The 14,844-nt window shown below is 43.0% G+C and overlaps 1 protein-coding gene across 1 annotated transcript in view; it reads left to right on the forward strand.

Annotated features, from left to right (window-relative positions):
* LOC129399989 (DNA polymerase delta subunit 3-like) overlaps positions 1-14,844 on the forward strand; it is a 47,413-nt gene that overhangs the window by 16,036 nt on the left and 16,533 nt on the right. The window contains 5 exon segments of the mRNA XM_055121999.1: positions 892-931; positions 4,780-4,912; positions 11,148-11,372; positions 11,374-11,392; positions 12,721-12,793. Coding sequence (XP_054977974.1) covers positions 892-931; positions 4,780-4,912; positions 11,148-11,372; positions 11,374-11,392; positions 12,721-12,793 — 490 coding nt within the window.

Raw genomic sequence — 14,844 nt, forward strand, 5'->3', positions numbered from 1 at the left:
CTGGAGATGTTCAGGCAACCAGGTGGTGCCAGAAATCGCTAATTTTTGCTTGTAGCTTCCTTATTTCTGCTCTCATCCTCTTGTTTTATAGCAGTCCATTCCATTGTTTCTTTGAGCTCCTTAAATATCCTCAACATTTCCTCTCTGAAGTCTCTATAAGAGAGGTCATATAACTGGCTTTCACTGGTTGAGTTTTCAGGGCTACCATCTTGGTTCACAGTGCATAGTGGGGTTCTTTGTCACTTTCCCATTGTGCCTTTGCACCCTGGAGATAAGTTTTGTGTGTTTTTGTGTGGCTGAATGTCTAGAGTCAGATTCTGAGATGTGATGAAGGGAAGAAATGGGCGACCGCATTACAGCTGCGCACTTCAGGGCTCCTGACTGGGCAAAACGGTGCAGATCTGAGTGCAGCTTCCTAGTTGTGAATTCGGGGACATCAACCCTTTTCATAGTTGTTTTGATGGCGGGCTTCATATACTCTGGGCTTCAGGGCTTGCAGGGGTCTTGCATGTCAGTTGTGTGGGGAGCCAGAGGCCGCATGCTCTTGGAGGAGGTGGAGAAGGGGGGGGTCACAGCGCAGTGCCACAGAACTCGCACACTGCATGGGGGGGCAGGAGTGGCCCTAGCCCCCCAACCCCTCCAGGTGGGGTCCCCACAACAACAGCAATAAAAAAGAATTTATTCAGACACGGGAGGCGCATCCAGCAGAGTGGAAGCCAATAAAGGCAAAGTGGAAAGCTAAAAAAAAAAAAAAAAAGAATTTATTCAATGGTAGCAATTTTGGGGTAGCTGGTATTTCTAATTTCACATCCAAGTTCCACTATTACTGTCAAGGAAACAGATTTGCAAGTCTCCGGTTTTCAACACTGATAAAGTGTTATTTCCTTCTAGTGCCACAAGGTTGCAGTAGTGAGAGAAGGGAACTTGGAATGTAAGTGTTTCAGCCGCTAAACAAAATATCACAACTTTGGCATAGGTATGATTGAAAAATCTGCTCCTAACATCTGCAGTCATTAGATCACTATTTAAAGTGCAACATACTTCTTTTATTAATAGTTTCTGAAATGTTTCTATATAATGTCCCCCTGCCTTGGAAATCAGTAAAGCTGCTGACATTGATAAAGCACATACACCAGAGCATTTTAGAGTTCCTGACAGGTGAAAAGTATCATAAATACTATTAGGGACACCTCATCACTGTAAAGACAGGGATCCAGGAGTCTTGTGTTGTATCTTTTTTGATTTGTTTTGGGGCCACACATAGTGATCCTCAGGGGTTACTCCTGGTTCTGCACTCAGAAATCACTCCTAGTGGTGCTCAGGGGACCATATAGAATGTTGGGTTAGCCGCATGCAAGGCCTTAACCTGGTGTACTATCTCTCCAGCCCCAACTTATATTGTAATAATATAAAAATAGCACTGTAGCACTGTCGTCCCGTTGTTCATTGATTTGCTCGAGTGGGCACCAGTAACGTCTCCATTGTGAGACTTGTTGTTATTGTTTTTGGCATATTGAATATACCATGGGTAGCTTGCCAGGCTCTCCGTGCGGGCAAGATACTCTTGGTAGCTTGCTGGGCTCTCTGAGAGGGACGGAGGAATTGAACCCAGGTCGGCCGCATGCAAGACAAACACCCTACCCGCTGTGCTATCACTCCAGTCCAATATAAAATAAAAATAAAAATTGTTCTTCAAATGTTAGAGAGACTTAATATAGCTTTTAAATTAAACTTTTCCACTCATTTCAAGAGTGACTGAGCTCGCCAGGTGTTGCTTTGGGAGCCCTGCTGGTGATCCTCAGCCTGTGAGGCCTGTCTGCTCAGCGCTAGGTCTGACCCCGAGACTCATGGCTGCTCAGGCCAGCCGTGATGAGGTCATTTCAAGATTTTGCATGCTACTGTTTTATTTAAAAGCCCAACTCTGGGGCTGGACAAGGATTGCCTTGCATATAGCTGACCCTGGTTTGAATCCTCATCACCACATATGGTTCCCCGAGCACTGCCAAGGATCACTCCTGAGCACAGAGCCAGGAATAGCCCCTGAGCACTGCTGTGTATGGCCCCAAAACAAAAGAACAAAACATAAACCTAATTCAAATTAGTTTAATATCAGGGTCCGTATGATCTCAGGCTTGTTTTAAGACAAATCCTGCACTGGTATATAAGAACACATGTCTTTGGAGTCATTTTCTAGTTTACTAATCTTGGTGGTGGAGATACCTTTTTCTGAGTTACCACAGTGTTAGACAAAGCAAGATATATCCATGCAGTAGATTACACAATGATACCTACTCTTACATACAAGCTCCGTGCAGGCACTGAGGCTGTGGGACAAATGTGGAGTCTCTTTACCTTGTGAAACCTAAAGTTTTTTTATGATCTTTGGTTTTCTCCTGCAGACTTAGCTAAATAACAACATTTTTGTTATAGTATTTTTGTCATTAATCTAAAGTTGAATTATATAAGTGAGTTCACAGTAACTATTACTTATTCCTCTTAATTATTTGCTAGGAGTGTTTGTTTGGGGCCACACTCAGGTATGCTCTGGGGCCAGCATGGTGTTTGGGGGGTCATTTATCGTTATTCTGGGAGCCCTGATGGTGCTGGGGACTGAACCCAGGTCTTTTGCATATTGATTTCGCTATCTGGACCTTTATTAGGTAGTGTGAAATTTGTCCTTGGTTAAAAAAAAAAAAAGGCAAAACCCTCCATGACATTGAAGCTAAAGGTATCTTCAAAGATGACACACCACAGATTAAACAAGTGGAAACAGAGATAAACAAATGGGACTGTCTTAAACTAAGAAGCCTCTGTACCTCAAAAGGTACCATCACCAGAATACAAAAACAATCTGCAGAATGGGAAAGAATATTCACCCAATACCCATCTGATAAGGGGCTGATAACAAGGATATACAAGGCACTGGTTGAACTCTACAAGAAGAAAACATCCAACCCCATCAGAAAATGGGGCAATGAAATTAACAGAAACTTTCTCAGAGAAGAAATCCGAATGGCCAAAAGGCAGATGAAAAAATGCTCTTCACACTAATTATCAGGGAGATGCAGATCAAAACAACAAAGAGATACTATCTCACACCACAGAGACTGTCCCACATCCAAAGGAACAAAAGCAACTGGTATTGGCGAGGATGTGGGGAGAAAGGGACCCTCCTTCACTGCTGGTAGGAATGCCGACTGGTTCAACCCCTTTGGAAAACCGTATGGATGCTTCTCAAAAAATTAGAAATGGAGCTCCCATCTGATCCAGCAATACTACTTCTGGGAATATATCCCGGAGATGCAAAAAAGTATAGTTGAAATGACATCTGCACTTGTATGTCCATTGCAGCACTGTTTTTTTTGTTTGTTTGTTTGTTTGTTTGTTTGTTTGTTTTGCTTTTTGGGTCACACCTGGTGATGCACAGGGGTTACTCCTGGCTCTGCACTCAGGAATCACTCCTGGTGGTGCTCAGGGGACCATATGGGATGCTGGGAATCGAACCCGCGTCGGCCGTGTGCAAGGCAAATGCCCTACCCGCTGTGCTATTGCTCCAGCCCCAGCACTGTTTACAGTAGCCAGAATCTGGAAAAGACCCAAGTGCCCGAGAACAGATGACTGGTTAAAGAAACTTTGGTACATCTACACAATGGAATACTATGTAGCTGTTATAAAGGATGAAGTCATGAAATTTCCATATAAGTGGATCCGCATGGAGAGTATCATGTCAAGTGAAATGAGTCAGAAAGAGAGGGACAGACATAGAAAGATTGCACTCATTTGTGGAATATAAAGTAACAGAATGCAAGACTTACACCCAAGAATAGTAGAGATGTGTACCAGGAGAATTGCTCCATGGCTTGGAAGCCGGTCTCGTATGCTAGGGGAAAAGGCAGCTCAGATAGAGAAGGGATCACCAAGTAAAGGGTGCTTGGAGGGCCCGCTCGTCATTGAAGATGTGAGCTGAAAGTAGACTATAGACCGACATGACGACCACTCAATACCTATATTGCAAACCACAACACCCAAAAGGAGAGAGAAAGCAAAAGGGAATGACCTGCCATGGGAGGGGTAGGGGGAGTGAGGGGAGGGATACTGGGATGGATCATTGGTGGCGAAGAATGGGCACTGGTGGGGGCTGGAGCGATAGCACAGCGGGTAGGGCGTTTGCCTTGCACGTGGTCGACCTGGGGTTCTATTCCCAGCATCCCATATGGTCCTCTGAGCACCACTAGGGGTAATTCCTGAGTGCAGAGCCAGGAATGACCCCTGTGCATCGCCAGGTGTGACCCCAAAAAGCAGAAAAAAAAATGCAGAGAATGGGCACTGGTGGAGGGATGGGTACTCGATCAGTGTATGACTGAAACGTAAGCATGAAAGTTTGTAAGTCTGTGACTGTACCTCACAGTGATTTGTGTAAAAATAAAATTTTTTTAAAAATCATGGTAATCATCAGTCACTAATTAATATTTACCAAGTGTGGTAATCATCAATCACTAATTAATGTTCTAAGTGTAATTAATGTTCTAAGTGTCCCCGGGTGAGTGATCCCCTCACAGGTGCTGTGCTTAGAGCTGACTCACTACCACCTACCTTGTCATAATGTCCCGTTGCAGACAGATGAGTTCTATCGCTCTGCGTATGTAGCTGTTTGGCCTTTGCGCACTCTCGGACCACCGCAGGTTGCAAATGGTTTTAATGCAGAAGAGTGTCTTGTTAAAGCTCCTCCCTGTTATGAGGCGTGTGTATTGACAGGCTGCTTTTCCTGTTGACTTGTAGCAGTGAAGTCCAAGCTCACGGTGACTGCCAGCGTCCATGTGTACAGCATCCAGAAAGCCATGCTGAAGGACAGTGGGCCTCTGTTCAACACCGACTATGACATCCTTAAAAGCAACTTGCAGAACTGCAGCAAGTGAGCGCCTTCATGTTCCTTGTGGGCTTCTTTACGAATTGATTTTGTAAGATGTTTACACAGTGGCTGCCTCTTAAGAGAGAGTGCCAAGTCTAGTAAAACCCCATTTATCTTGCAGCAAGACACATGCCTGGTTTTATTAGTACATCATAAGGTGAAAAATAGCAGCCACAGCCCATATTGAAATCCCCAGTGGACTCCCCATAAATCTCTTTCTCATATATTTATCCTGTCACCACCACCAGAAATGTTTGTTGTGCCCCCTTGTTACTCCCTCACCCCAATTTCTACCTGTCTAAATCTTATCCCATCCTTCAAGAACCAGTTCAAATCTTGTCCTTTCCAATACTATTCCGTATTTGACCTACCTTTGCCTTCTATCCGAAAACAATATGTTCTTGATCTTCCTCAGCCAGGACCAGATCTTATTTATCTTTTTATTTTTCTCTTCTCCCTCCCCAATCTTGTTCATCTTTTATATTTTTCACAGCCCAGGGTGGTGATGATTAATGCACGTGGGGTTCGGAAAATGATGGTCATGGGAGTGAATTATGGCATTGCTACTTACAATAATGAAGTCTGGTGGCTTTAGACGAGTTGCTTAAGCTCTTTGAGCTTTGGTTTTATGTTTAAATCAGCAATTATACTGCCTGCTTTGTGGGGTTTGTGTTGAAGATTTAGGTCAGATCCCCAAACATATAATGAGCACCTAACTACTTTTAACAGATACTAAGCAGGATCATTGGAATTAATTCAACAGAGATCTGATGAGTATCTGTGACATGCCAAGTACTCCGGTGTGAGAGTGTCCTGGTCTCTGTGGTAGTTGTATGGGAGAAGGCACTTACACAGCTTGCTGTAGGGTTGCCTACCCCATTTTGGAGTGGTGTGGAGTTGAGAAAGCAAGTCAAAGAAGGCTTCTTAAATGACCTCTCAGTTGATGTCTTGACCCAGTAACCAGTCAAGGAGAAATAGGAAAGACCAAGCAGAAAGAAACCATGCCGTTGCAGAGCCACTGTAGTTTTCTGACTGATTTTATTAGAGTTAAAGGTAGTAAACAATGAGACAGGAGTGGTGGAGCAGTGAGAATCTATGCTTTGGTTGCTAGGAGAAGGCATGTGGGAGGCCTGAGCCATACTATAGCAGATAGGGTGGTTTGCCTGGCATGTGGCCAACCTGGCATTCCATATGGTCCCCTAAGCACCACCAGAAGTAAGTCCTGAGTACAGAGCGAGGAGCAACATCAGGTATGACCCAAAAAGCTGAGAGAAAAGAGAGGGCATGTGGACTTTATTCTGAGAGCACTGGAGAACCATGAAAGTTTTTATTTCTTTTGTTTACATTTTCTTTGCTATCCCAGGAATTGAACCGAGGGCCTTACATATGCAGGGCAAGTGCTCCACTGCTGATCAGTGTCCCCCAACCCCACTGAAGATTTTTGAGCAGAGGTGATCAAAATTAGACTGTAGAATGTGAGGTATGGAAGATAAATCAGAAGGCAGGCCTCATAAAGGAGGTCCAGAGAGGTTGCATCTCCAGGGTAGAGATGACAGTTTGACATTTGTCTGGTGTATGGTAGCGGGGTAGGGGATAGAAGAGTTTGAAAATTACAGAGACGTAGTCAGTGAAAATTGGCTGTTGTGATCGTGGTTGGGGACCAGATTTGTGTGATGGGGTGTGGTACGGTTTTCATAGTACTAAAAATGAGGGCTATCAAGAATAGTAGAAATAAGTACCAGGAGGTTGTCTCCATGGCTTGGAGGCTGGTCTCTCATTCTGGGCAACTCAGAGAAGGGAACACCAAGTAAAATGTGATTGGAGGTCATGTGGGGGAAAGATGATGCGGGCCCAATATAGACTAGAGACTGAACACAATGGCCACTCAACACCTTTATTGCAAACCACAACACCTAATCAGAAAGAGAGAACAAAAGGGAATACCCTGCCATAGTGGCAGTGTCGGGTGGGGGGAGACAGGACTGGGGAAGGGGGGAGGGATGTTGGGTTTACTGGTGGTGGATAATGGGCACTGGTGAAGGGATGGGTTATCAAACTTTGTAAGGGAGAAACATGAGCACAAAAATGTATAAATCTGTATCTGTACCCTCACGTTGACTCACTAATTAAAAATAAACTATTAAATTAAAAAATAAAAAATAAAAATAAATGAAATAAAATAAAAATGAGGGTTATGTTTCTGACTTGTGCAACTGGATGGGCGATGGCGTCATCACTGAGGAAGCAATATAAGAGGACTAGGCTTTGGGAGAGAGGAAAATATGATGAATTGTGTTTGGGCTTGCTGAGTTTGAGAAGCCTTGAGACATCCAAAGTTGAGATGTAAAGTCCAATAGAGAAGTGAGTCTAGAGCTAAGGAGAGACATTTGGGGTGAAGACACTTATTTTGGAACCAGGAAATAGGCAGGCAATTGGGCTGTAGTCGTAGACATGAACGTATCAAATGCAAAAAAGGCAGAATTGCTAACCTTCTGACACTGGACAAATAAACTCTGTGCTTGAGCTTTCTCATCTCTTAACCCCTGAGGTTGGAGATGATTAAATGGATGCGTAAAGTACGTAGAACAGTGCTTGGATGCTTAAGCATGATTTAAGTGATGGACATTTTTATAGGGATGGGTAGGAAGAGTATGATAGCAAAAATATACGGGGTTCTAAGGCTAAGAGGAATTCCAAAGAGAGAGAGACTGAGAAGCAAAATACAAGCAAAAACTGTTCATTGGATTTAGTAGGTAACATAGGTGAACGTGTAGTCAGTGGAGTGACCAGATTTCGATTAAGTGAGTGACTTAAAGTGACTTGAAATGAGGCAGCAAATATGGAAAAGTTCAGGAAATTGACCTCTAAAATATAGAGCGATAGCTAAAGAGGAATTGCAAAAGAGGCAGAATATATGTTCTTAAAGTAGAAAAGGCCTTGAACTTATTGTTTGTAAAGAGACAACTTTAAGAAAGCGAATGGTTGGAGATCCTAGAACACCTAGGGCAATACCTAATAATGTAGAGGACTTGAGAAAAACTGAATTATCAAGATTAGTTTTGTAGGTTCTGTGAGGAACTATTTTGTTGATAACCTTATAGCCAAAATGATGCCTAGAAAACTGAACATTCACTAAATAAGTCAGGTGAATTAATGATAGGCTTTCATTCTTCATTTATTCCTTAACTTGAAACACAATGTATAATCGGCATTAAGTATTGATTAAAAAGTGCAATTTATATAACCAAAGAGAAATAATACTTAAGCACCATTTACAAGTCTGGTGTCTTTCAAGGAAGAATTACAAAACACTTTGTGAAAGACATAATACTAAATTTCAAAAATCTTTTAAAATCTAGTCATGGCATATCACTAGAAATCAGCTCATTTGTATCTAACAAATAAAACTGACTCAAAAGTTTAAAATGCAGTTTGCCCAGGGACTATTAAAGTAGACATGATGAATAAAACTATAGTCATTAGGAAACACTTTAACGAGAACTTACTGTGTTAGACATATGAATCGGTTATCTCCAATAAAGAACTTTGCATTTGTGATTTTTAAAAAAACAGAACAAGGGAATTGACAGTCCAGTGAAGATAAACTCTTAGACTCTGGCCGCAGGATTGAGGTTACCAAGTAGGGTGTCAGGCAGGTTGAAAGGATCCAGTTGAGGGGGCGATATTGGCACTTCAGTGGTAGGTAATGTGTGGTAACATCGTACCCCACGAGCATAGAAACATTTATGCTCTCACAAAGCAGTGCCACCACAATTAAAAAGAAAATGTTTGAAAAAGGCAACAAAGTTTGTATTTGTTCTGAGAATTATGGGCCAGCTGAGATCTGACTCATTGTTTTTTGTGTTTTAAGAAGTGCTATGACAGGAATTAGTTGAAATTTCAGGTTTGAGCAGAAATTCTTCTCTCTTCCGATGTATTCCCAGTCGAACTTGGTCTTATTCATTGCCAGTTCCTGGTCCTGACCCTAAGGTGTGGAATGTTCACCAGATGGAGAAAGACTTGTCTTGGGGCCAACTTTAGATGTTGACAGTGAAATAAGACATTGCTCTTTCCCTTGTACGTGAAAGTACTACAAAGCTAGAGAGAACAATAGGTAAAAGTAAATTATTTAGAGCTGGAAAGATATACAGCAGATAAGGTGCTTGCCTTGCACACAGCCAGCCCAGGTTTGATCCCGGTACCCTGTGTCTGAGTGCTCCCAGGAATGAACCCTGAACACAGAGCCAGGAGTTAGGCTTGAGCACCGCAGGATTTGCCCCCACCTCCCAAGGAAAGAACACTGTTTCCATCTGTTCTTAATTGCACATGATACGTTAATATCGAGCTTCCTTAGTTGGGCCATAATAAGTCAGTGGAGCACTTTTGTACCTGTGGACTCTCTTTAGGACTGCTCAGTCTAAAGCTTCATCTGAAATGAAGTGATCTACCAGGGATTTCTTTGTAGGCTATTCATTCCAGTAGAAAAGTTGTATTTGGCTGATATCAGAGATAATTGCTATCATCACCTTATTTCTTAGCACCCGTTTTCTCCTTCCTTGAGTTCAGTTGATGCACTGAAGGAGGGAGAGAGGTGCAGATAGAGTGCTTGCTCGCCCCTGGCTAACCTGGCTCTGATCCCCACCACCGCTGTGCCTTCCCAAGCCCTGCCGAGAGTAAGATCTGAACACTTCCCATCAGACAAAAACGGGGGGGAAAATGGAGCCTGGGGCAGGGAGCCAGAAACGCACTTCCAGTGACATAATTATTCTTTCAGCATATTTACTGACACTTGCTTATGTTCCAAGTCTTGTCTTGAGTATCTGAAATACAAAAAATGAATTTTGCATTTCTCTATCTTCAAGGAGCTCTCACCTAATCCAGTCTCCCTCCTTCCCACAAGAAAAATAGAGCATGAGGGAAAAGAAAGAAAATATTCTTTGTTAGAAATAGGTGCAAAACTTTGCCTTAAGTACAGTTCTTTGAGTGGCTAGATCAAAAGTCCAGTGGGTAGGGTGCTTGCCTTCCACATGACCAACTCACATTCTATCCCCAGCATACCATATGGTCCTCTGAGCACTGCCAGAAGTGATCCCTGAGTGCAGAGCCAGGAGTAACCCCTGAGCACCACTGAATGTGCCTGATTCCTCAACAAATATACAACCCTTTGAGTAGGCACAAATGTTATAACATGATGGATTTGAGTAAACCAGACAAATGTGTAATGATTAGAGAAGAAGTGAATGTTCCCTTTAATATTCCTTGCACACTGTTCCAAATTTCTTCTCTTGGCTTAGAGCATACTTGTCTGGGGCTTTTAGTTGGTATTATTAGAAATTATTAAAAATGACTGTACACTACCACTGAGTTATAGGCGCCAGTGACTCTTTCTAACTTCTTCCATGTTCCTAAAGCATGATCTACTCTGACCAGTACTTTTGTTAATATTTAAAACCTTTCTTTAAAAAATTTTTTATTTTGGGCCATACCTGGCAGTGCTCGGGGATCACTCCTGGCAGGCTCAGGGGACCACCATATGGGTTGCAGGAGAATGAACCCAGGTTGACTGCATGCAAGATACAGCCCTACCTGCTGTACTGTCACTCGGCTCCCATATTCAATACTCTTAATCTTGCTTCAGTCAATATTGATTGCATATTTAGTCCTATACAGCCCTTAAAAGAACAGATTCCCCTCCACCCCCACCGCAGAATGGTGAAATTACTAATTATTATTGTTTGGGTGTGTTCTTACTGTTTCAAATTAGAATACTTTTTTTTAAAGGGTTTTGGGTTATACCCAGCAGTTGCCAGGGGTCCTCTCATGACTACACTCAGGAATTACTCCTGGCAGTGCTTGAGGGACCTTATGGGATACTGGGATCGAACCCTGGTTTGATGCGTGCTGGGTAAGCACCTTCCCACTGTACTATCTCTCCAGCTCCTAGAACACTTGTTTTTAAAAGCAAGAATGTTCAGTATGATATGAAGACACCTGATTCTAATTCCAGTTCTATACTGACTAGATACATCATCTAGGACAAGTTGCTCACTTCTTTCCAATTCTTGTTTCTTTTATCTAAAAAAGAATTTTATACAAGATAGTCTCTGAAATGCATTCTAGTTTTAAAATCCTGTAATTGTAGAGGACTAGGGTGAGAACACTCTTACTGGGCAGAAACAAGAGTTGGAGACTAAGGTATGTTGCTTACCATGATTTAATGTGATGTTTCCGCCCTCAGATACAGTGCCATACAGTGTGCCGCTGCAGTCCTCAGAGCTCCTGCTGAGTCTTCACCTTCTGAACAATTTGAACAGTCAGATCAGGTGTCAAGTGAGACACAAGCCACCAATGGTCATGGCCCACCTCCTGCCAAACACGCTTCCCAGCAGCCCAAAGGAATTATGGGAATGTTTGCTGCCAAAGCTGCTTCTAAAAGCCAAGATATAAACAAGGAAACCAAAACAGGATAAAGAGGTAACCAGTGTAAGTCTTCTCTAAAGACATGCCTTTGCAAAAAAAGAAGAAAAGCAATAAAGACATTCCTTTACAGGTTAGAAGTACAAAAACATTAATAACTAATGGTAATAGTTGAATCATACAAGGTTCTGAGTTTGCTAATTTTTCTACTCTAGTTTGAATTCTTTGGAGTGGAGCGATAACACAGCGGGTAGGGCGTTTGCCTTGCACGCGGCCGACCCAGGTTCAGTTCTTCCGTCCCTCTCAGAGAGCCCAGCAAGCTACCGAGAGTATCCCACCCTTACGGCAGAGCCTGGCAAGCTACCCGTGGTGTATTCGATATGCCAAAAACAGTAACAATAAGTCTCACAATGGAGACGTTACAGGTACCCACTCGAGCAAATCAATGAACAACGGGATGACAGTGCTTCAGTGCCAGTTTGAATTCTTTAATTCTTGATACTGTCATCTAAGAAAACCCTTTTTTCCTTTGGGTGATGCTTCTCAGCAAGCTTTGGATTTTCCTTAAAGTACAAAGAATTAAATTAGCAGGATATCATTTGGAGATTGTATATTCTGATTTCTGCCACATATATCTGCCTTCCTGCTATAGAACATTTCTGTTCTAGCCTCTTAATTGTTTTAGGAGCCTCCCCAGCAGTGCTTGGAGACCTGGGAGCTACTCTTGGCAGTTCTCACCAGTGGTTTTCTGCTCAGACCTGGCAGTGTACTGCTGCTTGGGTCTAGCAGCACTGGGGCAACTAGGGCTACATGAGTGTGTTGGGGGGGGTCCAAGGGGGCCAGATTGGGTCTAGTGCACGTGTGTGTGGGGGGGGGGGGACGGACAAGGGGGCCGTATGATGCCAGGGATCAGACTCAGAACCTCAGGCATGCAAGACATGCAATCCACCCAATTGAACCATCTCTCCCACCCTGAAACCTAGATTTTAAAGTGATTTTCTTGGATGTCATTGCTGTTCATTAACCAGTATGCGGATCCACTTCTGATGGTTATGCATGGAATGCACTGGAAGCCTTTCCCTGTCATGTACCATACTGCTTCTAATCTATTTTAATTCTGCCAAACTAAGTAGTTTTAAATATACTTAAGAATTAAGTCTAGCCACATTCATGTGTAGTAATTTTATAAGTACCCTGAGAAACTGAACTCTGGAGAGATGCTATCTGCTCTGGTTTTGTTTTTATAGCTAGTGTCGGCATATGTCTGCATGATCACACAGGGATTGTAATGTTATTGCCGTGTGCTTCTGGGAAGGTTGTTGAGACTACTGTTTGAAGATCAGCTTAAACACGAGCGGGAAGTCAACTGTGTTTCCTTTTTAACGCTTTTTTAGGCATCTTCAACAGCCAACAAGGCCCCAGGGAAGTTGAATGTGATGAGCAACTTTTTTGGAAAAGCTGCCATGAGTAAGCATGTTTCTTACCTTCGTGAGTTGTATGTGGATATTAGTATCATTTAGTATACCCAGGTGAGAGCCACCTCGGGGCATGACCATCTGCCATGAACTGCAGTCTGCTGACCAGCAGGGTGATTAAAGTAATCCAGTTGCCAGAGTGGCTGTACTGATGAGCTGGGTTTGCTTTCGCTCTGTTGGACCATAGTTTACTGTTTCTGTGTTTGTTTACTGCTTTGAAAAGAAAAACACCACCCCAAGTGGATAATTACAGCGCAGGGCAGCCTGGTCCGTAGTGGTGTTGAAGTTACTTCTGTGGACCTGGGATGAGGTTACCAGGAGTGATCGTGAATCTATTGGCCTTGAAGCTGCAGAACAAACCTTGGGCCTGTCCTTAGTTATTTATAGATTATTCACAGTAAAGCTTCCTCACCGTGACTTAGAAGAGCCCCAGTAGTATGACCATTTAAAAACACTTTTGGAGAAAGTCAGGTCTCCTTTATTTAAAGTGATGCAGTAAGAACTTTGGGTATGGAAGGGACCAGTCATCAGTCACATGTTTAACTACTTCTCATATCAAGTCCCCCTCCCTGAGGGTACGTAGCAGAATACCAGGGGGAATGCAGGAGCCACAGGATAATTATGGCATGCTTTCTTGGAGCATCAGAGATTTTTGTGGGGAGGTTATTTTGTTACATGCCTATGCAAGCAAAATTAATCAGAATTCAGCTTTTCCATGATGGTCAAATTAGTGGTTGGGGGAGGAGTCAGGGTGCTAATTTTATATTTGCCATAAAAGCTATCAGAGAGCATTTTTGAATTTGTAAAGTTTTTGGGAAACTAGACACTCAGGTTCTTGGGAAGCCACGGTGCACAAGGTGGGCTCCCTGCAAGAGATCATGCGCACTAGCATCAGCTCCCGCTCTGGGCAAGAGACACACCTGCTCTCCGTCCCTCGGGCCACGCAGTTGGGCAGCCTCTTGGCAGCCTTGATGGGGTTCACGTGTTTATTGTTATTTTATGGGTTTATAACCATAAAAAGCGGTGAATTTTAAAATCAGTTTCTAAAATACACCACAAAACACATTTGCAAACTGTTAAAACAAACATAAAGCAACGGTATAGAGGTGTACATGGATTCATTCACAAGTTCATGTTTTTAGTCGGGTTTGAGGTCACACCTGGCGAGTGTCTCATGGGAGTTGTTTTGGATGGTTCTCAGGGAACTGGGATGCACTAGTCTTTTGAGTGTCGTCATGGGTCCATTCATGAATTTATTTAACAAATATTTATTACCACATACTTTGTGTCTGGCACTGTTATGTCCTTATGATACAATAGAAAAAATGTCAGCAGTTAAGGCCCTGGCCATGGGCCCTTAATATACTAGCAAAGATAATTTGGGGAGACAACATGTTTTTCATGTATGGTACCCTGGGTTTGAGCCTGGTACAACACCCCCACCCAAATGATTATAAAAGAGGTAAAATTTTATGCTCTATATTAGTGTTTCCCAAAGTATGCCATACTTTGCCCCCGAGGGGGGGCCGTGTGTCCCCCTTACCCCCCTTCCACTCACCCCATTCGGCACTGGAACATTCCAAGAGGGTGTTGGTGTTAGAAGCCTCAGGTGCAATGGGTGGGGAGGGATCGTTTGTTTGCTTAAAGAAGGTAGTTTTCCAGGGGTGGACACAGACGGGACACACACACACACACATTTTTTTCTTTCTTTTTTCTGAAAAGGAAGTGGTAGGCCAAATAAGTTTGGGAACTTCTGCTGTATTTGTATATAAAATTAAAAGTACAGAACTGGTGACAAAATTAAAGTCATCACCTGTTTTACTTGAAAGGGTGTTTTATATTTTTTTCAAGAATTAAAAGGAGATACTTTGAATTGTCAGGTGATTTCATGATAAGTTCAGACTAGAGAGCGCTCAAAGGGCTGAGTACACACCCTGCCTGCGGGAAGTCTGCACTCTGTTCCCACACACACGGCCCCCAAAGCGCACAGCCAGGAATAACATCTGAGCACTGCTGCGTGTGGCCCCCAAGCTAACCCCCCCA

Source organism: Sorex araneus, chromosome X (assembly GCF_027595985.1).
Source record: "Sorex araneus isolate mSorAra2 chromosome X, mSorAra2.pri, whole genome shotgun sequence".
Classification (NCBI taxonomy): Eukaryota; Metazoa; Chordata; class Mammalia; order Eulipotyphla; family Soricidae; genus Sorex; species Sorex araneus.